The 23,931-nt window shown below is 45.7% G+C and overlaps 1 protein-coding gene across 1 annotated transcript in view; it reads left to right on the top strand.

The window, feature by feature from the left end:
* The first annotated feature begins 6,417 nt into the window (after window positions 1-6,417).
* ACAA1 (acetyl-CoA acyltransferase 1) overlaps window positions 6,418-23,931 on the top strand; it is a 34,503-nt gene continuing 16,989 nt past the window's right edge. Inside the window, 5 exon segments of the mRNA XM_040433745.1 lie at window positions 6,418-6,736; window positions 8,324-8,417; window positions 10,820-10,877; window positions 17,377-17,456; window positions 18,024-18,066. Of these exon segments, the coding sequence (XP_040289679.1) occupies window positions 6,581-6,736; window positions 8,324-8,417; window positions 10,820-10,877; window positions 17,377-17,456; window positions 18,024-18,066 (431 nt within the window). The 5' untranslated portion in view covers window positions 6,418-6,580.

Raw genomic sequence — 23,931 nt, 5'->3', positions numbered from 1 at the left:
GAATCTTTTCCCTCGTAAATACGAAAGTGCAATGTATACCCGGATACACTTTCACAGGCCTTACACAACTTCACGCCATACCTAACCCTTTTATTGGGCAGGTACTGGCGGAAATGTAATTGGCCTTTGAAGTGGACTAATGATTCATCCACTGAGATGCATTTTTTGGCGGTATATACTTGGCCAAATTTGGAATTGTAGTGGTCAACCACTGGCCTAATTTGACATAACTGGGGTGGCTTGGGGGTGGGCATTTATTAATATTTTTGAAGTGTAGAAATCTTAGAACAGCTTTGAAACGGGCCCGGGGCATGGCAAGACAGTGAATGGGGGTGTGATATAAAATATCTTAGTTCCAATACGAACGTATTGTTGTTTTTTTTATAATGCCCATGCTTAGGAGAAGTCCCCAAGACTTTTGCATTTCAGTCCTGTCAGTAGGGGTCCATTTGTGGAGCCTTGCAATATAACTGTCTGGATGGGAGGCAATCAATTGCTCTACATATATATTTGTTTGTTCCACCATCAAGTTAATTAGGTCATCAGTAAAGAATAATTGGAAAAAATGTATTTCACTGAAACCTGTGGTATCTACATTGATGATGGGGCATAGGAGACTTATATTGTACAGATTGGTGCCACTCAAGCACAGGCAGTGGCGTAGCTACAGGGGTCGCAGCGGCAATTGCGACCGGGCCCCTGAGCCAGGGGGGCCCACGGCCCCCCCACCGCCTCCTATTCAAAATCCAGGCCACTAAGTTGTGATCTAATAGGGCCCGGCCCCGGGGGCAGTGCGCACGGCGCAGCGCAGGCTGTTGGCACCTCATGTGTCAGAGGGGGCGGCCGCAACATTGAGTGAGGTCTGACTGAGTGAGGAGGAGCCGGAGGCGTGGTTTCCGCGCATCTCCGGCTCCCAGTCAGACACTCAGAAGCAGGCGGCAGTGCGGACGTGCGGTGGCTGACGGCGAGGTGAGTTTTGACTAGTCTCTACTCTGAGTGGCAGGCAGCGGCACGGCAGAGCAGAGCCCAGTCCAGCCCAGGGCCCAGCTTGATGATGGGATGGGAATGGAATGGGATGGGATCATGGAGTGAGTGGGACAGTGGGAGTCTGGGACTCTGAATTCTGTGGGAATCTGTCTCTGTGGCTGAAGTGGTTACTGGGCAAGTGTCAAGTGATAGATAAGGATTATTAGATAGTAGTATACATACATACTAGTACATACTTTGCACAAGTTTATTATTTACAACTTAAAGGGAACCTGTCACCAAAAAATACTATTAACAGCTTAGGCCTCTTTCACACTTGCGTTGTCCGGATCCGGCGTGTACTCCACTTGCCGGAATTACACGCCGGATCCGGAAAAACGCAAGTGTACTGAAAGCATTTGAAGACGGAACCGTCTTCCAAATGCGTTCAGTGTTACTATGGCACCCAGGACGCTATTAAAGTCCTGGTTGCCATAGTAGGAGCGGGGGAGCAGTATACTTACCGTCCGTGCGGCTCCCGGGGAGCTCCAGAGTGATGTCAGAGCGCCCCATGCGCATGGATGACGTGATCCATGTGATCACATGATCCATGCGCTTGGGGCGCCCTGACGTCACTCTGGGGCGCCCGGGGAGCCGCACGGACGGTAAGTATGCTGCTCCCCGCTACACTTTACCATGGCTGCCAGGACTTTAGCGTCCCGGCAGCCATGGTAACCACTCTGAAAAAGCTAAATGTCGGCTCCGGCAATGCGCCGAAACGACGCTTAGCTTAAGGCCGGATCCGGATCAATGCCTTTCAATGGGCATTAATTCCGGATCCGGCCTTGCGGCAAGTGTTCCGGATTTTTGGCCGGAGCAAAAAGCGCAGCATGCTGCGGTATTTTCTCCGGCCAAAAAACGTTCCGTTCCGGAACTGAAGACATCCTGATGCATCCTGAACGGATTTCTCTCCATTCAGAATGCATTAGGATAATCCTGATCAGGATTCTTCCGGCATAGAGCCCCGACGACGGAACTCTATGCCGGAAGACAAGAACGCAAGTGTGAAAGAGCCCTTAATAAGCGTTTTTTTTTGGTGACAGGTTCCCTTTAAGTTGTAAATAATAAACGTGTTCAAAGTATGTACTAGTATGTAGTACCTTATAGTGCTGCATAGTAGTTTCCTAATGCACTTTTTCTTCGTTTAGCCGCATTTTAGCCTCCTTGTGAAATCAATGTTTGATTCAGCAACTGCCCCCTGCTTCAAGTCAGGTTTGAAGTCAAGGGGGCAGCGGCCTAGGCGTCTCCAATCCTGCTCTCCCCGCCGCCTTTATTGACACGCCAGATCTCAGTGCCGGGACCGCGCTCCCAGCCCGCATGCGCAGTAAAGGGCTGCTGTAGCCTGTAGCGCGATCCCGGCTCCGGCTCGTACACTCAGCCGGCTTCAGTTTCGCTACTGCGCATGCGCCCGGCATCTTCTGTAACTGCGCTAGTATGTAAGGCTGGCGGGTGCATGCGCAGTAGCGAAACTGAAGCCGGCTGAGTGTACGAGCCGGGATCACGCTACAGGCTACAGCAGCCCTTTACTGCGCATGCGGGCTGGGAGCGCGGTCCCGGCACTGAGATCCGGCGTGTCAATAAAGGCCGCGGGAGGTGGGGAGAGCAGGATTGGAGACGCCTAGGCCGCTGCCCCCTTGACTTCAAACCTGACTTGAAGCAGGGGGCAGCGACTGAATAAAACATTGATTTCTCAAGGAGGCTAAATGCGGCTAAACGAAGAAAAAGTGCATTAGGAAACTACTATGCCGCACTATAAGGTACTATTAACAGCAGTGGCGTAGACACAATCCATGGGGCCCCGGTGCGAAACTGATCCATGGGGCCCCCTCCCCGTCGACGCCCCTCCAACCCGCGCGCGCGCGTGTGTGTGTGTGTGTGTATATATATATGTGTATATATATATATATATATATATATATATTATACTGTATATTACTATATACAAGAGGATGATATTGGGTATAACCCACGGTATTCCCACGTAAAACCAGCCTACATGTTCTGGCAGTAATAGTAAATGGATATTGGTGCAATTCTGAGCTACTAGTCTATATAGTACATATGTAGCCTACATATTTATTATATAGACTAGTAGCTCAGAATTGCACCAATATCCATTTACTATTACTGCCAGAACATGCTGGGTGTAGTAGTTTCAGCCCAACTGGGCAGTCAGAGGTTGTAGGATACAGAAATATAGCAGAGTTAGTTATAAAGCCATTGATAGGCCAATGAAGTATTTTACCATATGAAGGCAAAAGAAATGCATGACAAAACCAGCTCTGCTACATCCAAGCATATACTAGAAGCTCAATAGAAGTGCCTACACAAAAGAGCTTCACCCCAAGACAACAGAAAAACCCCATTACTTCATAGCACAAGTCACCAGTCATAACTTCACATACATTGCCCAACTCTCAGCCCCCATCAGACCTCACTCACTCTGAAAGCCGGACTGGCTTCTTTGCGCAGCGCTCTCCCTCTCCCTTTCTTTTCCGGCGCCTTCTCCCTGTCCCTGTATCTCAACGTCATGTCCGGCACGCCGCACCGCCGGCCGGGGAGGAGACTCAGGGGAGGGTAGGGCTGGCAGCAAGGAAAGTCAACACTGGGGGGGCGGGCCCCGGGCCGGCTGCCCGGGTTATACAGGCACAGCACTACTGCAGGGCGAGTCCACAGGCGGCCGGGCCCCCTGAAGGGCCGGGCCCGGTCGCAAGTGCGACCCCTGTATGTACGCCACTGATTAACAGCTTAATAAGCGATTTTTTGGTGACAGGTTCCCTTTAAGCTCACTTACATAAGGAACGCGGGGTCCGTCTTACAATAGTTGCCGGCCTCCACCCCCTGTTGGGGGTCAGTCACTGTCAGGGACACTGTTATGGGGGGGGGGGGCATAATTTTTTTTTTGCTATGGGGCCAATGCATTTCTAGCTACGCCCCTGAGCACAGGACACGAGTATGTACACATAGGAGGATGGCCCACGTAGTGACAGGGTTCATTTATATTTTTTATGTAACTTGGGAGTGTGTGACAGGTATCTTGACGGGCGGACAGACTGGAGTGACAGGTGTCTTGACGGACGGACAGACTGGAGTGACAGGTGTCTTGACGGAAGGACAGACTGGAGTGACAGGTGTCTTGACGGACGGACAGACTGGAGTGACAGGTGTCTTGACGGACGGACAGACTGGAGTGACAGGTGTCTTGACGGACGGATAGGCTGAAATGACAAGTGTCTTAACGAATGGACAGGCTGGAGTGACAAGTGTCTTAACGGAGGGACAGACTGGAGTGACAGATGTCTTAACGGATGGACAGGCTGGAGTGACAAGTGTCTTGATGGACGGATAGGCTGGAGTGACAAGTGTCTTAACAGACAGACAGACTGGAGTGACAAGTGTCATGATGGGCAGACAGGCTGGAGTGACAGGTGTCTTGACGGACGGACAGGCTGTAATGACAGGTGTCTTGATGGACTGGATGGAGTGACAGGTGTCTTTACGGACGGGCAGGCTGGAGTGACAGGTGTCTTGACGGACGGACAGACTAGAGTGACAGGTGTCTTGACAGATGGACAGACTAGAGTGACAGGTGTCTTGACGGACGGACAGACTGGAGTGACAGTTGTCTTGATGGACGGACAGACTGGAGTGACAGGTGTCTTGATAGACGGACAGGCTGAAGTGACAGGTGTCTTGACGGACAGACAGACTAGAGTGACAGGTGTCTTGACAGATGGACAGACTAGAGTGACAGGTGTCTTGACGGACGGACAGACTGGAGTGACAGTTGTCTTGATGGACGGACAGACTGGAGTGACAGGTGTCTTGATGGACGGACAGGCTGGAGTGACAGGTGTCTTGACGGATGGACAGGCTGGAGTGACAGGTGTCTTGATGGACGGACAGACTGGAGTGACAGGTGTCTTGATGGACGGACAGACTGGAGTGACAGGTGTCTTGCAAGCATCTGCAAGCAAGTGCAGATACAATGCGTTTTTCACTGATGGTTGCTAAGAGATGTTGTTTGTAAACCTTCAGTTTTTTATCAAGCGTGTGAAAAACGCATCAAAACGCATTGCACCCGCGCGGAAAAACTGAACGCAATCGCAGATAAAACTGACTGAACTTGCTTGCAAAATGGTGCGCGTTTCACTGAACGCATCCGGAGCCAATTCGTCATGCTCGTGTGAAAGAGGCCTTACCAAAGGGAACCTGTCACCTCCAAAACACATTTTAAACCGACATCATTACCTTACAGTAGCCCCCAGTGTTCCTGATCATGTTTTTCATTCCTCCACTAGTTGTTGTATACTTTATAAAAACGCTGTTTTAATCTGTGTTTTCGCTATCCTCAGAGTCAGCTTGAAGTCGAGCTAAGCCCGCCCCTTACTCGTCCTCCCTTCACTGTGATTGACATCCTGCTGTGAGGCTGGGATCGTGCAAGTCTCGCGCATGCGTGGTGCGCTCCTTGTCACTGCGCGCTCCTCCCCACTCAGCCGGCCGCTGCCCCCTTGACTTTAGGCTGACTCTGAGGATAGCGAAAACACATATTAAGGCCGAATGCACACGGCCCTGAGCGGTCCGTGGTATGCCGGCCTGGCATCCTGCTGACAGCAGGAGCGAACGGCGACATTGGTTGCTATGACGCCGTGCGCTTCATGCCACTGCTGCACTACAGTAATACACTGGTATGATCTATACGAGTGTATTACTGTACTGCAGCTGCGGCATGAAGCGCACGGCGTCATAGCAACCAATGTCGCCGTGCGCTCCTGCTCTTAGCAGGAATCCAGGCCGGCATACCACGGACCGCTCAGGATCGCGTGCATTCGGCCTAAAACAGCGTTTTTATAAAGTACACAAAAACCAGTGGAGGAATGAAAAACATGATTAGGAACACACTGGGGGCTACTGTAAGGTAATGATGTCGGTTTAAAATGTGTTTTGGAGGTGACAGGTTCCCTTTAATGCCTTATATGCTCCAAGAATGAATCCGCACAGTCTAGTTCAATCAGATGCAGAAGACTGAGTGCAGGAGCGCCACCTATAGGAGATTAGAGGTACTGACTCGTGGTGAGCAGTAGCACACAGCGGGGGTACAGGACTGACCAGCTAGTGATTGCACACATGCAGTCTCTCTCCCTCACGGCTGTCTGATTGCACACATGCAGTCTCTCTCCCTCACGGCTGTCTGATTGCACACATGCAGTCTCTCTCCCTCACGGCTGTCTGATTGCACACATGCAGTCTCTCTCCCTCACGGCTGTCTGATTGCACACATGCAGTCTCTCTCCCTCACGGCTGTCTCTAGGCTGTGTGATTGCAGAGTGTGTTTTACAGGGTTGGTCTCTGCTGGGCGGTGCTGTGTTTTCTATACAGGAAGCGATGGCCGGCCTGCTGGAGGCGCTGTCTGATCCTCCCACCTGATTCTTTATAAACTAATCTTTGTTCGGGATGTGAAGTCCACGCTGAGCAGTCGTCGGTGACCGCCCTCTCACTGGTTGCAGTGGTGACAGGCTGGGGGCAGAGGTCAGTGCAGTCGCTGCGGTGCACCATGCATAGAGTACGGGTTGTGCTGGGACATCTCCCGGGGACTTCCAGGGGGATTCGGGCTGAGACCACTGCAGCCACATCGGACAGATCTCAGGACATCGTGGTCGTGCACGGCAGGAGGACCCCAATCTGCAAAGCCAAGAGAGGGGGCTTCAAGGTAAATCCTTGTATCCTGGTTCTGTCACTAAATTGCAGCATGGCTTCCTGTCAAGTCATATCATGGGCAGTGGCGTCGCCGGGGGGAGGGGGCCACGGCCCCCCTACATCATGCTGTGCCCCCCCCCCAACTAAAATGCCCCCCCCCCACCTCCTGTCATCCCACTGGTGACCCTGCCCCCCCCCGTCTCCTCCTGTCATCCCACTGGTGACCCTGCCCCCCCCCGTCTCCTCCTGTCACCCCACTGGTGACCCTGCTCCCCCCCCCCCCTCTCCCCCTGTCACCCCACTGGGAAGAGGCTGAACAGACACTGCCGACTATGATGGGATCCTGTCTGGTCTTTCAACAGAATCTGCAACAGAGGCTCCAAACGCATTCTCCAACGCAGATGTGAACAAGTGCAGGCCTACGTATTATGTGTTTTTTAATTACCGTAACTTTCATACTCCTCCTCGGGTAAAAATACTCCTCAAAAATGGTCAGAAGAGTATTATTACTCTTCTGGAAAAAACATGGTGCAACCTCAGGCTCCCACAGTCCTGGCCACCAGAGAGGCCGGTAATTTTTTTTTCCTATAGTGTGCAAGCACGGCCACTGTTACTGGATTGCCGGATAGTCATAACCCCCAGGAACTAGCAGTGTATAATGCTGTGGAAAAATGAATCTGCTCCTTTGAGGTCCTTTTACACAAACGAATGTGTCAGGCAATTATCAGGAACAAACCAGATGTTCCCAATAATTGCCTGATTGTTGGTGAAGATAAGGGCTGCATTGAAGGTCCTTTCACACTTACCTTTAGGCCGATCATTGGGGATGAGGGTTTGTATAACGCCTGTGTAATAGGTGCCAGATCACCCGATGAACGAGCAAACGCTTTCATCGGGCGATTGTGTCAATCTGCCAGGCTGTTTACACAGGCTGATCTGCTGCACAGGGACAATGATTTTTGATGGTGGCAGAGCGACTTGATCACCTGATAATCAGGCACTTCCACTTTTTAACCGGGCCAATTATCAGACATGACCACCTATACATATGTTCATGCTCGATAATTGACCTAATTATCGGTCTGTTTAAAAGGTGGAATACTGTCTTAAAGGGGGTTGTCCCGTCTAAGACATTGAGGGCATATCGCTAGGATATGCCTGAAATGTCTAACAGGTGCGGGTCCCACCTCTGAGACCTGCACCTATACTTAGAACGGAGCCCACAAATTCCCAGAGGGCACACCACACATGCACAGCCACCCTGCATTCATTCCTATGGGAGCACCGGAAGTAGCCAGGTGCCGTGCTTGGCTATTTTCGGAAGTCCCGTTAAAATGAATGGGAAGCGCGGATACCGTTCCATTCACTTCTATGGGGCTGATGGAAATAGCTGAGCCAGTGCTCCTGCTATTTTCGGCTCTTCCATAGGATTGAATGGAGGGCGGCCGCGAATGTGCTGTGCACCCTCCAGGACCTTGCGGGCTCTGTTCTAACTATAGGTGCGGGACCCATACCGATCAGACATTGGTGAGATGGGACAGCCCCATAAATAGTAATTAACAGCGTTACTAATGAAATAATGATTTTATTTTTACTTTAGGAAACAACACCCGATGAGCTCCTGTCTTCTGTCATGACTGCGGTTCTCAAGGATTTGAATCTGAGGCCTGAGCTGCTAGGGGATATCTGTGTAGGTAAGTGATACTGCTTTTTTGCCATAAACACTAAATGCAAAAAGTGGCATCTTAAACCCCATTCACACTTGCAGGGTAACCCAGATATCTGTAAGTGTGAATGCAAGCATCCCCAATATCTGTGCTGGAGTTTACCCAGACTTTGTTCCTTATTGCCCTAGTACTAAATCCGTGTTTTGCCCGCGTGAGTGAACACAACAGCGGATGTTCTGCTAAGTCACCGTAGGAATGTTGAAGTACCTGCCCCATGTCTAGGCACCCTGAACATTTCCTCTGTAGAGAGGACACTCCTAACCTGGATCATCTCCGGGCTGATGGCTACATGTGTGAAAGACCAACTCCAGGAAATCTCTGCACCTGATATTCCTGAAATTTTCCAGAATTTAGGTGTGAAAACAGCTTTAGGGCCCTTTCACACGACCAGCATTCTTTCTGCAGTTTTGTGGATTGGATGCGGACCCATTAATTTCAATGGGGCCACAAAAGATGCGGTACACTATGTGCTGTCCGCATCCACATTTCCTTTCCATGGCCCGCAACAAAAATAGAACATGTCCTATTCTTGTCTGTATTTGCAGACTAGAATAGGTATTTCTATCATGGAGAAGGACGCTCTATGGTTGTGTGAATGAGCCCTTAGTAACATATCAGCATTTCTTCTGGTATCCTATCAGAAGGAAAGGTCCCCTTAAGATATCTGAGAACAAGATGTCATTGTTGGGGTCTGTGCCCTATGACCCCCATCAGTCACTAGAATGAAGATTCTGCGCTTTTATTTTCATAGATTTTTGGATATTTGAGTACGTTGTCTGAAAAACCCATTCAGTGCATTTGGGACTGTGCCTGCCTGTTACACTGCCAATGCAGTGCATGGGAACATCACTGCCACATTTCATCTGTAAAAACTGCATTCATCTGTAAAAACTTTTATTTTCTTTTTTCCTCCACCCAACCACAGTCTGAATACATTCTGACTTTCTTATTTGTTGGGCTGTGAATTTTTTTTTTTTTTGTTTTAGTTGGTGGCCACTTCAGTTTTGTTTTATTTTTTTTAATTTTTTTTAGCATATCCTTTTCGCTCAGGTAGCCAGCTTAAGGCTCCATTCACACGTCCGCAAATGGGTCCACATCAGTTTCCGCAATTCATTCTCTATGGGGACGGAATGAATGCGGACAGCACACAGTGTGCTGTCCGCATCCGCGGAGCGCGGCCCCGATCTTTGGGTCCCGCTACTCCGCAAAAGATAGAACATGTCCTATTCTTGTCCGCAGCTGCAGTCAAGAATAGGCATTTCTATAGGGGTGCCGGGCTGGTGTGTTGCGGATCTGCAATTTGCGGGTCCGCAACACACCACGGACGTGTGAATGGAGCCTAAACCTGTGCTGTAGGCATACATTGCCAGGGTTTTTCTGAATAGGAGGCCTTTATATGGTTAATACATTTAGAAGGTATTTGTCAACAGTTTTGACCATGCCAAACTTGTGACAGCACTAGGAGTTGGGGAGAGCAGTGGAAACATACCTTTTGTGGTGTGGATATGAACTTTTATTCTGCCTACCTGCAAGTGCCCAGGAGGTGGAGTTTCAGTGCATCACGGCCCCTCCCCTCTGCCGAGTGACAGCTGTTCTGGTTGGATGCTATCACTGTCACTCAAAGCAGATTGGAGGGGCTGCAAAGAGCACTTCACACTAAAGCGCTACCTAGAGGGCACTTGCAGGAGCAGAATAAAAGTTCATAATCACACTACTCCTGATAATATCTCCACAAAACATATTTTTTGTACTGCTTCCCCAGCCCCTACATGCTGTCAGCAGTTTAATATAGTCAAAACTGCCGTTCCACTTTTTTGTAGGATCAGAGCAGTTGAGATGACAGCAGTGCCAGATCTGCCACGTGACGAACCCCTAGTGAGCTCTGCCAGACTTCAGTCATGGGGTCTGTAATTTCAGCAGACGACTGCGCAGCATGCTCCACTATTGTGTCCTGCATTTTTTATTGAATACTGCAACAAATGCTCCAATGCAAATGTGGACACAGCAGTTACATAAAGTTGGGAGGAGAGTTGTGATGGCCATCCCTGTGTTTTGTAGGACAGAGTTGATGTGAAGCCTCTGATTCAAGAAGATACCATCAACCTTTGAACACATTTTTGTAAAATTCTGATCTTTGGATTAGTCTAATCATTGGTTTTGTAAAAAAAAAGTGTACAAATTGTTTGCTATTACAACACCAACAAATCTGTTTAATTGGTATAGAAAAGGCTTTACCCGTGCAAACCTGTAACCTGCTGTGCCTCCTGGAGGCCTCCAGTGTCATACATTGAGGCAACCCATCCACATGTGAATTAGAATAAACTGTAAATAACTGAATGCGCCATACAGTAACTGCTAATCTCTTGCAGGAAATGTGCTACAACCTGGTGGAGGCGCTGTCGTTGCAAGAATTGCCCAGTTTCTCAGGTATTCTTCTTGGGGAAGGGGGGAGGTTGTGTCATACCAATAAATATTGTCAAATGATGAAACCCACAGCAACAAATCTGCAAATCCAGATAGAGTTGATGAAAAAATGGCTGAACAGAAATTTTTCCCATGCAACTCAGACTTTTGCAGATTTTCACTGGGGAATTTTTCAATTGGCCACTTTAAACTATCATGCAGGAGATATTGGGTGGTTTTGGATTGCTATTCGTTTCATTCCTGACTTCGTCTTCAGGATATTGATGGCCTATCTTCTGGATAGGTCATCTGTGTCCGGTCATTGGAGGTCCAGTCCAACCCTCAGCATCCCTGCCAATCAGCTGTTCGAAGCCACTATGTCACTTTTGTGAGTGTTGCAGTGTCTTCATTTTTTACCTTGGTCCATCTACCTGCATGCCATCTACTGAGCAGGGATGAGGAGGCTGCTACTAGGTAGGTGGCCTCACGTGAACAATGAAGAGGTTGCAGTGCTTGCACTAGTGCCGTGGCCCCTTTGAAACAACTGAATCGCAGGGATGCCACTGATCAGCTATCGATGGCCTAGCCTGAAGAAAGGCAATCAATAAAAGGATTCCTGTCTCAGACATTTATGGCATCCTCTAGAAACGATGGATGCAGACGTAAAGGGTATCTTCCGGTTTCATGAAATTGAAGACCTATCCTCAGGATAAGTCAGTGGGGGTCCGACCTAAGTTTTCTGAACGGGCTGTGGCGCTAATGCTGCATTCTCTTCAATGTTTATCTGCACACTGTCTACGTGGTAGTGGCAGTGTGGTGTTCTGATAAATGAATGGCAGAGGAAGCTGTAATTACAATGCAATGTAGACGGTGTGCAGGTGAACATGGAGGAGCATGCAGCACTCGCACTGGGGCCACAGACCTTTATAACTGTTAATCAACGCTGGGCTGAGTCAGACCACCGCCAATCTCATATTGTTGACCTATCCTGAGGGTAGGTCATCAATATCGCAAAACTGAAATGCCCCTTTAATGGAGAGGAGCATTAAAGCCTTATTCACACGTCAGTGTTTCACGGACAGCACGCGTCCATTCATTTTAATGTGTGTATTCAGACATCAGTGTTTTTAGCACGGCCCGTGCGTCAGTGTTTTTAGCACGGATGCATGCTCTATTTTGTACGTGTTCATGGATCCATCATGTCCATTATAGTCCGTGGGTCAGTGAAAACCACGGATGCCATCTGTGTTGCATCCGTGTTTCACAGATCATTAACCACCTCAGGACCGCCGAACGCAGGATTCATCTCGCGAGATTTCCTGTGAACACGCGCACACAGGAGCGCGCGTTCACAGGATCGGGAGGTAAACGAGTGGATCTACAGCCTGCCAGCGGCGATCATTCGCTGGCAGGCTGTAGATGCTATATTTTTTTATTTTATTTTTTCCGTCTAATATACCTGGTCCTCTGGTGGTCCCTTTTGCTTGGATCGACCACCAGAGGACACAGGCAGCTCTGTAAAGTAGCACCAAACACCACTACACTACACCCCACCCCCCCCCCCCCCCCTTGTCACTTATTAACCCCTGATCACCCCTGTGAGGAATATGGATTAATATTTACTTTCAGCCATATCCTCACACCCCATTTGCTGACAGATAGCGGAGGTAGTGAACTCCACAGGAGGGCCCTGCTTCAAAGCCCCAGGCCTGATTGTCATCTGATGCACCTCTCGGCATGTTCAGTGTACATGCAAAATTAGTTTCCACCCCCCCAGCCACCTGAGTGTAAGATGGCAAGGAAGAAACTTTTACACTGCTTAACCCCGTTGTAACCATATAACCTGCAATCTGTAACCTCAGACCACTGTATATATTGTCTGTGTATATAGTGTTATATCTAGTGTGCCCATACAGCGATTAAATCTATAATTTAATCTTGTGCTGTCTTGTATCTCGATCACGAATCCCCACGTCCGTGTTTTGGCCTAGTTATAAGCTACCGCCGGTTGGTTTCTGACCCTATATAATCCCGTTACCAGACCGGGCTTATATCAAACTAGAACTGGTGGCAGATACCCAGGCTGAGGAGTCGCTGTTTCACTGCGGCAGTGAAAAGGCTCTCTCAGCTTGTTGCCTCTCTGTGCCCGCGTGGACAGGAGGTGTGTGTAAGCTATACCAACCTGACCTTACGTGTTCCACTGGAGGGCGTAACTTCACGTTTTTGGTAGACCCGTGACCATACCACGTCTCGTGAGCTCGACGTAGTTGACATGAGGTGTGGTATTCATCACAACCCCATATTAGACTCCCTGATCACCCCCCTGTAAGGCTCCATTCAGACGTCCGTATGTGTTTTGCGGATCCACAAAACACTGACACTGCGGATCCGCAAAACACATACAGACGTTTGAATGGAGCCTTACAGGGGGGTGATCACCCCATATAGACTCCCTGATCACCCCCCTGTAAGGCTCCATTCAGACGTCCGTATGTGTTTTGAGGATCCGCAAAACACGGACACTGGCAATGTGATTTCCGTATTTTGCGGATCCGCACATTGCCAGAACTATATAGAAAATGCCTTTTCTTGTCCGCAATTGCGGACAAGAATAGGACATGTTCTATAGGCTCTACAAAAAACGCAGTGTTCGCCCGATCAGGCCTGATCTTGTGCGCACACTTGCGTTCAGTCTGCCCCACCGCAGTGACAGAAATTTAATTTTTTTCTGTTTACTGCAAAAACACCGTAAAATCGCTGCGGTGCTATAAAAAGATCACTTTTAAGGGGCATGGCGAGTTCATAGAATTTTTTTATATTTTTTTTGCCAGAAGTTAGCGGAAATATTATTATTTTTTTTTTTTTTTTTTTTACAAAGTCTCATCTCACTAACTTGTGACAAAAATAAAATCTCACATGAACTCACCATTCCCCTCACGGAATCCAAATGCATAAAATTTTTTAGACATTTATATTCCAGACTTCTTCTCATGCTTTAGGGCCCCTAAAATGCCAGGGCAGTATAAATACCCCACATGTGACCCCATTTTGGAAAGAAGACACCCCAAGGTATTTCGTGAGGGGCATGGCGAGTTCATGTAAAATTGTATTTTTTGTCACAAGTTACTGGAATATGAGACTTTGTAAGAGAAAAAAAAAAATAATAATCATTTTCCGCTAACTTGTGCCAAAAAAAAAATATTCTAGGAACTCGCCATGCCCCTCACCGAATACCTTGGGGTGTCTTCTTTCCTAAATTGGGTCACTTGTGGGGTATTTATACTGCCCTGGCATTTTAGGGGACCTAAAGCGTGAAGTAGTTTGGAATCCAAATGCGTAAAAAATGCCCTGTGAAATCGTAAAGATTCTCATTGGAATTTGGCCCCCTTTGCGCACCTAGGCTGCAAAAAAGTGTCACACATCTGGTATCTCCGTACTCAGGAGAAGTAGGGCAATATGTTTTGGGGTGTCTTTTTACATATACCCATACTGTGTGTGAGAAATATCTCTGTAAATGACAACTTAAAATATTTTTTTATACAAAGTTGTCAATTTTAGAGATTTCTCTCACCCAGCATGGGTATATGTAAAAATACACCCCAAAACACTGGCCTACTTCTCCTGAGTACGGCGATACCACATGTGACACTTTTTGCAGCCTAGGTGTGTAAAGGGGCCCAAATTCCAACGAGTACCTTTAGGCTTTACAGGGTTGCTCACAATTTAGCCCTGCCCAAAATGCCAGAACAATAAACACACCCCACAAATGACCCCATTTTGGAAAGTAGACGCCCCAAGGTATTTGCTGAGGGGCATATTGAGTCCATGAAAGATTGAACTTTTTGTCACAAGTTAGCGGAAAGGGAGACTTTGTGAAAAAAAAATTAAAAATTTCCACTAACTTGTGCCAAAAAAAAAACTTCTATGAACTTGCCACCCCCCTCACGGAATACCTTGGGGTGTCTTCTTTCCAAAATGGGGTCACTTGTGGGGTATTTATACTGCCCTGGCATTTTAGGGGCCCTAAAGCGTGAAGTCTGGAATCCAAATGCCTAAAAATGCCCTCCTAAAAGGTACTCATTGGAATTTGGGCCCCTTTGCGCACCTAGGCTGCAAAAAAGTGTCACACATGTGGTATCGCCGTACTCGGGAGAAGTAGGGCAATGTATTTTGGGGTGTCTTTTTACATATACCCATGCTGGGTGAGAGAAACATCTCTGTAAAATGACAACTTTGTATAAAAAAAAATGGGAAAAGTTGTTTTTTACAGAGATATTTCTCTCACCCAGCATGGGTATATGTAAAGACACCCCAAAACACATTGCCCTACTTCTACTGAGTACGGCGATACCACATGTGTGACACTTTTTTGCAGCCTAGGTGCGCAAAGGGGCCCAAATTCCAAAGAGTATCTTTACGATTTCACAGGGCATTTTTTACGCATTTGGATTCCAAACTACTTCTCACGCTTTAGGTCCCCTAAAATGCCAGGGCAGTATAAATACCCCACAAGTGACCCTATTTTGGAAACAAGACACCCCAAGGTATTCCGTGAGGGGTATGGTGAGTTCATGTAAAATTTTTATTTTTTGTCACAAGTTAGTAGAATATGAGACTTTGTAAGAAAAAAATAAAACATTTTCCGCTAACTTGTGACAAAAAATAAAAACTTCCATGAACTCACTATGCCCATCAGCGAATACCTTAGGGTGTTTACTTTCTGAAATGGGGTCTTTTGTGGGGTGTTTGTACTGTCTGGGCATTGTAGAACCTCAGGAAACATGACAGGTGCTCAAAGTCAGAGCTGCTTCAAAATGCGGAAATTCACATTTTTGTACCATAGTTTGTAAACGCTATAACTTTTGCGCAAACCAATAAATATACACTTATTGCATTTTTTTTTATCAAAGACATGTAGAACAATAAATTTAGAGAAATTTATATAGAAATGTAGTTTTGTTTGAAAAATTTTACAACAGAAAGTGAAAAATTTTCATTTTTTTTGCCAAAATTTTGATTAATAACAAAAAAGTAAAAATGTCAGCAGCAATGAAATACCACCAAATGAAAGCTGTATTAGTGAGAAGAAAAGGAGGTAAAATTCATTTGGGTGGTAAGTTGTATGACCGAGCAATAAACCGTGAAAGTAGTGCAGAATTGTAAAAAATGGTCTGGTCATTAAGGGGGTTTAAGCTAGGGGAGCTGAGGTGGTTAAGAAGATATCCTTTTGAAAATTTATTTTTCAGCTGTTCAGTGTCAGTGAAACATGGACGACACACGGACAGCAAAAACAGATGCACGGATCTTTCATGGACAGCTTCACTGATATATCACTGACCACCTGCTTAGGGATTTAAGCACGGACGTGTGAATGAGGCTTAAATGTGAATTGTTCTCTCCATTCAAGTGTAAGGCGTTATGGAATGGCACAGATGCTCTAGTGGCCACAGCCAGCCACCTCACCTTGTGGAACCAGGATCAGGGGACCCCCACATCTCAGACACTTATAGCATATTGATTTACACCCTTCCGTAATGCATACAATTCAGATATTTCATGCCCGCAAGACTATTTTGTCTTATGCCTCTTGCACACAGACTTTTTTTCAGTTTACGTTCCATATACGGAACCATTCATTTCAATGGATCCGCAAAAAAATGGAAGGTACTCCGTATGCTTTCTGTTTTTCCGTTCAAAGATAGAACATGTCCTATTGTCTGCATAACGGACAAGGATAGGACTGTTCTATCAGGGGCCAGCTGTTCCGTTCTGCAAAAAATGTAATGCACACGGACATCCTCCATATTTTTTGCGGACCGCAAAATACTGAAAAAGCCATACGGTCGTGTGCAAGAGGCCTTAAAGGAATCGCATGACATGTTTACAGGTGGCAAATCCTCGATATTGTGATGACATTGTAATCGTAGCCACATGGTGCAGAGGTGGGGCACCTAAGTCCAAGTTCTAGGTTTAATTACCAGGCCATCACACAACTGCAATGATTTGGGGATTTCGCATATGATTTTATCATATCAGATTTGCGCAATTTCAACTATGTAAAAAGTTGTTTCCAAGTATCTACACATTGACTGTCATAAGTGTAGTTTCTAAATCTAAAAGGGTTGTCTCACTTCAGCAAATGGCATTTATCTCGTCGCGAAAGTTAATTCAAGGCACTTACTAATGTATTGTGATTCTGCATATTGCCTCCTTTGCTGGCTTAATGTTTCCATCACATTATACACTGCTTATATCCAGGGGTTATGACCACCACTGCAATCCAGCAATGGTGGCTGTGCTTGCACGCTGTAGGAAAAAGCGCCGGCACTTTTCCCTGCGAGCACGACCACGGCTACTGGATTGCAGGGTGGTAGTAACCCCTGGATACAAGCGGTGTATAATGTGGTGGAAAAATTCGCTGAAGTAAGAAAACCCCTTTAGGTGGGAAAACCGATTAAAACTATTCTGTTGATGAGGACTTTGCAGTAGTGACCAGTTTCTTGTAACTTCCTGTTCATTGTAGTGGAATCCCAGAGACTGTGCCCTCATCCTCTGTGAACAGGCAGTGCTCTTCAGGCCTGCAGGCCATCATCAATATAGCCGGTGAGTGTGTCGCCTGCCCTTACAAGAATTGTTTTTTTTGGTTGTACATTTGCGTACTAAAACTTGTAGCTACACCTTTGGCTATCATTGGTTATATTGTCCTAAATATATCTTTCATCTTTTTTTCTATGGTATATGTATATTTTTTTTTGTGTGCCCCCCAACCTTCTCCCTATCAGACCTGTGAAGAGAGCTGTACTTACCTGCTCCCCATTGCTCCTGGGCTGTATTTACTGGACTTCCGATCCCAGCATGTAAACTTCCTGCACAAATGGGGTCACTTGTGCCGCTGCAGCCAATAACTGGCTTCAGCAGTGTCCTATTCAGTGGCACATGACACAGCAGTGATGTGCCACTTGGGGTATACTACTTGATCACCCTGGTCCACTAGCTATAATATGTAAAATCTATACAGTAGTGTATTTAACATGTTAAGAAATAATCAGAATACAGATAAACCCTGATATAACATGGAAGTACATACATGGAGATAAAAACCCTCCTATAACATACCATGTCATGGTCTTTGCATATTCTGCAAATGTATAAAAGTATATCTTGTTACAGGTGGCATCAGAAATGGTTCATATGATATTGGATTGGCATGTGGGTAAGAGAAATGCTTATAAATTACTGTAATTATTCATAGTAGACGTGTTGTGCAGGTAGACAACGAAGGGCTATGCAGATGCTATCGGAGGTGAAGAAATACATTTTTATTTTATTTTTTATCTAGTTTCGCATGATCAATTATTGTTCATCTAGTTGCATGGAAGCCATGAGTATTTTGGACGATATTTTATATCATCTTTTAAATTTTATTAAATCAAATGTAATGTATATGACTAGCGAACATTTCTGTTACAAATTACAAGCAAATTAAAAGTTCTGAATAATATATATATTAGCATTTATTTCAGGCTATTTTTATTATTGTACTTTAGTAAAAATTCTCGACCATTTCCGTTCTGCAGCCTGCATGTATTCCAATACACAGCAGGTAGCAGAATGCCGTTCACTGTGAAAGTATTCACTCGGGCTGTCGGGCAGCTAGATCTCCAGTGGCTGCTGTGAACTTTGACTTGAACAAAGTTGAATGTAGCTTCTCATTCATGAGCTAACAGGAGCCTGAGTGACCTTTCTTTTTATTAAAGATTTTCAAATTTAACAATAGACAGAACACTGTCACCCCAATCCCCCCTCCCTCCAACATAACCCCTTGGGACAAGAGCAGTTAGATGACATCGCATCATAAGATCTAACATAGCATCACATTAATTTTACATATCACAATGTATTAAATCAGAATAGTGTGCCTTTGAGCAATGTGGTACATTCTACAAGAGTAAACACAGGTATACATACTTATGAAACACTCCTATTCCCAAGACATTTAAGGCAGCCTTTTTATGTAAACACTCCCCTTATAGTTCTTTGCTCACTTTTCCGCCCATTTCTATACATCCCTCAAACACTCACTTATTCACTCACTTACATTTGCAGGCTATAATGTTGAATCCAAAGTGACCATATCTTTTCGAACTTTTTTAAAGTTTCTCTTTTGGTAGACATATTTTTCAAGACTGATCAGCACATGCACCTTTTTTACTAGTTCATCCACTGATGGCGGTTGATTATCCAACCAGTGAAATGCTATTACCTTCCTAGCCTGATATAAAACCCTAATGACAGCCAATCTTTTCTCAGGCACCAATTCTGGTACATCCACGCAACCCAATATACACGTCAACTTCCATACTGAGCTCAACATCAAAAACAGTTTTCACTAACTCAACTACCCCCATCCAGTATCTTCTCAGTCTAGGGCAATTCCACATCAATGAATGAGGTCTGCATTCGTCACATCGCACCTCGGGCAACAATCAGTTCTGTACCCTTTTTTTTTTTTTTTTTTTTTTTTTTTTCAATAGGACAGGAGTTGAGACACCCTTTGAGCTTCACTCACCGCAACCTGAGTGAACGCCTCTAGGACAGTGTCCCATTGATCCTCAGTCAAATCAGGGGCATCCCTCCATTTATCATATAGCGGGAATTCCTGCTTCTTAAATTGCGCTTCCATAAGACATGTGTAGTTTAGAGAAATCACTCCCTTTGTACCTCCACTAGACTTTACCAGGTCTAATATTGAATTTTTCTGCGCAAGACATACTGCTACTACCTGTCCCTGAGCACGTAGAGCGTGCCTAAGTTGTAGATAAAGATAGAATTGGGACTTCTGCAACCCGAATTCCTGCTGCAGTCTTGAAAATTCTTTAAGAACATTATTATCAAACAGTTGACCCATATATTTAACTCCTGAAGCATCCCATACCTTGACTCCACTGACCTTATTCACCTCCGCGTACATATAATTTGGCCAAATAGGAGTGAGATCAGAGTAACCTTGTATACCCATGATTTCTCTGACTTTCCACCACGTGTTGTGAATGGAACGTAGTATCCGGTATGTATTGCCCATTGCGTGGAAAGTACCCTCCTCCAGAGCAGACCTAAAGTTTTGACATCCCACCAGAGACTGAATAATTTTGCTGGCTGTACCCAAGCCATCCGTCGACTCCCATCCTCTCATATGCTGCAATTGTGCCGCTAGATAATACATCCATGGATCCGGTACCCCTAGACCCCCATTAGTCTTTGGCCTACACAGAGTTGCCAACTTAATGCGAGGTGCGCCCTTCTTCCAGATAAGGTCCCTGAATATTGCATTAACTACATAGAAGATCCTCAGGGGCATACAGGGGCATTATGTAGCACATAAAGAAGCTGCAGCATCAGTATCATTTTTATCATATTCGTTCTACCTATGATGGATAGTGGTAGTTTGGTCCAGGCATCTACCTTCTGTCTAAACTTTTGAAGCGGAGGAGAGATGTTCAGTCTCTCAAAATCTAGATCACTGCAGGAAACCTGAATACCCAGATATTTGAAAGAGTGTACAACCTGTGCGCCTTCCACACAAGAGCTGATGCTAGTGATATCTTCCTTCAATGGCATCAGCACAGACTTAGTCCAATTAATACATAGACCCGACATTTTCCCAAACCCATTAATCACTTCCATTGCCACCGGGAGAGACACCTTCCAATCATCCATAAATAATAACAGATAATCTGCGTACAGTGCTACTTTCTCCTCCAGTGAGCCATATGTGAACCCTCTAATCCCCCAGAAGATCTGATGGCTTCAGCTAGTGGTTCGATTGCTATCGCAAATAGCAGAGGTGACAGAGGGCAACCCTGCCTCGTCCCCCTGTGAAGTGTGAAGCTGTCTGACAGATTGCCATTTACCCTAATGTTAGCTGATGGATTATCATACAGGAGCTGAATCCACCCTATAAGGGTCCATTCACACGTCCGTTTTTTCTTTCCTGATCTGTTCCGTTTTTTGCGGAACAGATCTGGACCCATTCATTTTCAATGGGTCCTGGAAAAAAAATCAGACAGCACAATGTGTGCTGTCCGTTTCCGTTCCGCATGTCCATTTAAATATAAAACATGTCCTATTCTTTTCTGCAAAATTCGGGTCCTGGTACAATACAAAGTCAATGGATCCGAAAAAAACGGAAGACATTCGGATGTCATTACGTATGTCATCCGTTTTATACGGATTCCGTTCCTGGAAATTACATTTTTTATTTATTTTTTTCAAAGAAATCCAAACAACTTTATTTTCTTATTGAAATTTATACATATTTCCGTTTTTTGCAAAAAACAGATGACATACGGAAACACTTTCAGGAACTGATCCTCAAAAAACGGACCGAAAATCGGGATATAGAAAAATACTGACGTGTGAATGTAGCCTAAGGATTGGCCAAACCTTAGCTTCTGTAGTACTTTCCACAGGTATCTCCATTCTACACTATCGAAAGCTTTGGTCGCATCAAGAGATGCAACCGCCGCCCCCGAAGTGTGTCCCTGGCTTTGAATATTTATGTAGAGGCGCCTGATGTTAACTGCCGTTGACATATTCGGCATAAAACCAGCCTGATCTGGGTGAATAAGGGTAGCTATAATCGAGTTTAAGCGATTAGCTAGGACTTTTGCCAGAATTTTAATGTCTACCTGAAGTAATGAGATTGGCCTATATGATTCAGCCTCCAAAATATCTTTACCCGGCTTCGGAAGAACCACAATCGTTGCCTCAGTCATACTAGAAGGCAGTTTTTTCTGTCTCATTTCCTCCTTAAAAAACCTCCAACAACTGGGGCAGCATAACTGAGGCAAATCGCCTGTATACCTCCACCGGTAAGCCATCACCACCCGGGGCTTTATTAGACATATTTGACAATGCCAACTCCATCTCAGTGATCGTTATAGGGGGGAGTCTAATGTAGTACGCTGATCTGACGTAAGTATAGGCATATGCAGTCCCTCAAGGAAGGAGTCTATTTCTTCGTCTGAAACGGATATACGAGATGCGTACAAGTTGGAGTAAAATCCCCTCATAATCTCCAATATTCGCTCCGGAGCATTACATAGATCCCCAGCTGGATCCCTGAGAGCTGCTATATAACTGGAGGGTCGCTGTGCCCTAGAGATCAGGGCCAGCAATCTTCCTGTTTTTTTTTCTCCTTCATAATACACTTGTTTTTGGAAGAACTGTTTGTTCCTGGCATTAAGTAATAGCCTATCATTTAACTCTTTGTGCCCCCTTCCATAATTCTCTGCCTATCAGTTGGCTTTTCCACATAATTAGCTTCAGCTACTTCCACTGCCCGCGTTAAAGCCTGTATTTTAGCTCCAGTTTCACTCTTTTTCCTGTTAACTTGTGCTATAAGCAACCCGCGTATGAAGGCTTTCATGGTATCCCAGACTATTAACCGTGCAGTTGTGGGCAGATTAATCAAAAAAAACTCCTCCAATTGCCCCTTAATATTATCCGTCTCCGGCAAAATAGACAACCAGAAAGGGTTAAATGCCCACATCATACCTTTACCTACTCTAGTGGGCCTAAAGGCAGCAGAGACCAACAGTGGGGAATGGTCCGTCAGCTGACGGGGAAGGTATGCAATTTCTTGTATCACTTTACCCATTTCTGCATTTACTAATGCCAAATCAATTCTAGACAGCGAGTTAAATGTACTAGAACAACATGAGTATTGTCTCACCTGCGGATTCCTTTCCCTCCATATATCTACTAAAGAAACCTCCTGTAGGAGTCTCCCAAATGCAGTACAATCTCCCGAAGGATCCCTTGTTGTCATCCCCATCCTATCAATGTCAGGGCTTATCACATTATTAGTCTCCCAGTATGAGAGCTGCTACCCCTGGGAAGTCCGTCATGAAAGATAAAACCTTCCTGATCACAAGTGGGGAGTACGGGGGCGAGATATACACTGCACATATCACACAAGGCCGCTTATAAAGGGTACCTTATAGGCACACATAACACCCATCAGCATCCACCTTGCTAGAGATGCAACAAAATGGTATATTTTTATGTATCAAGATACTGACCCCCCCTAGCATATGTAGAATACGTGGAGTGAAACCCCACCCACGCCAATCTGAGCAAATGTACCTGCTCCGGCAACAGGTGTGTCTCCTGAAGGCAGCATATGAGAGGATGTAGCGGACGAACACTTTCCAGAATCGCCTTCCTTTTAGTCTTTTCCTTGATCCCACGCACATTCCAACTAAGGAATTTAATGCAATTAGCCATTAGTGGTAAAAGACAATCTCCTGCACATCATAAGAATCTCAACCCTTATTACACTGATCATTCTGTCACTCTGCTCCGGAGGACGGCATACCCACATCCATTCCACACTCAGCCGGCCATACTTCCACTCATAACAAAGGTTGCTCTGTCCCACTACATATCCCAAAACTCCCCAAGTTTGTAAACTTGCCATTAAGCGGCAAAACTCTATATAGAACTACAGTTCACTGAGCTGACCGATTGGCCCCACACCACGCCCAATTACTAGGCCTGTGGGATTATGCTGTACCAGTCGGTAAGGCCAGTAGAATTCCCCAGCTAATAAACAATATTAGCGGGAGGGACATAGCCAGAACTGACTACAAAACTTCACAATGAGAAAACTGTTAAGCACACTATCAATGTAACTGATCTCCATTTTGCTTACCGCATCTCACCCGGGGATGCATAGTATATCTAAAGTAGACATATAGCACCCTCAGTATATTTAAGGAATCTAGTATTCTACCCTTAGCATCCTGATCAACAATCTGGTTCTAAAACGGTTGAAAGCATCCCTGTCTGTCTGTGATAAACACATATTCATGTACATTCACTGCGATATATATTACCCATGATCTAGCATAATTATTCCCCCACCTCTGTAACCATCTAACAGGAATACTTAATAATCAATAGGAAACAGATATCAAGCGAGAGAAGACGGTACATATAAAAGGCATTCAAGCAGACATTTGTATAAGAGGGTGAGTCTCCTTAAGCAGGAGGCTGAAGTTCTATCCTGATCTGA

The sequence above is a fragment of the Bufo bufo genome, chromosome 5 (genome assembly GCF_905171765.1).
Source record: "Bufo bufo chromosome 5, aBufBuf1.1, whole genome shotgun sequence".
NCBI classification, from domain to species: domain Eukaryota; kingdom Metazoa; phylum Chordata; class Amphibia; order Anura; family Bufonidae; genus Bufo; species Bufo bufo.
The sequence above is the reverse complement of the archived record's forward strand: the minus strand, read 5'-3'. Positions and strand labels throughout refer to the sequence as shown.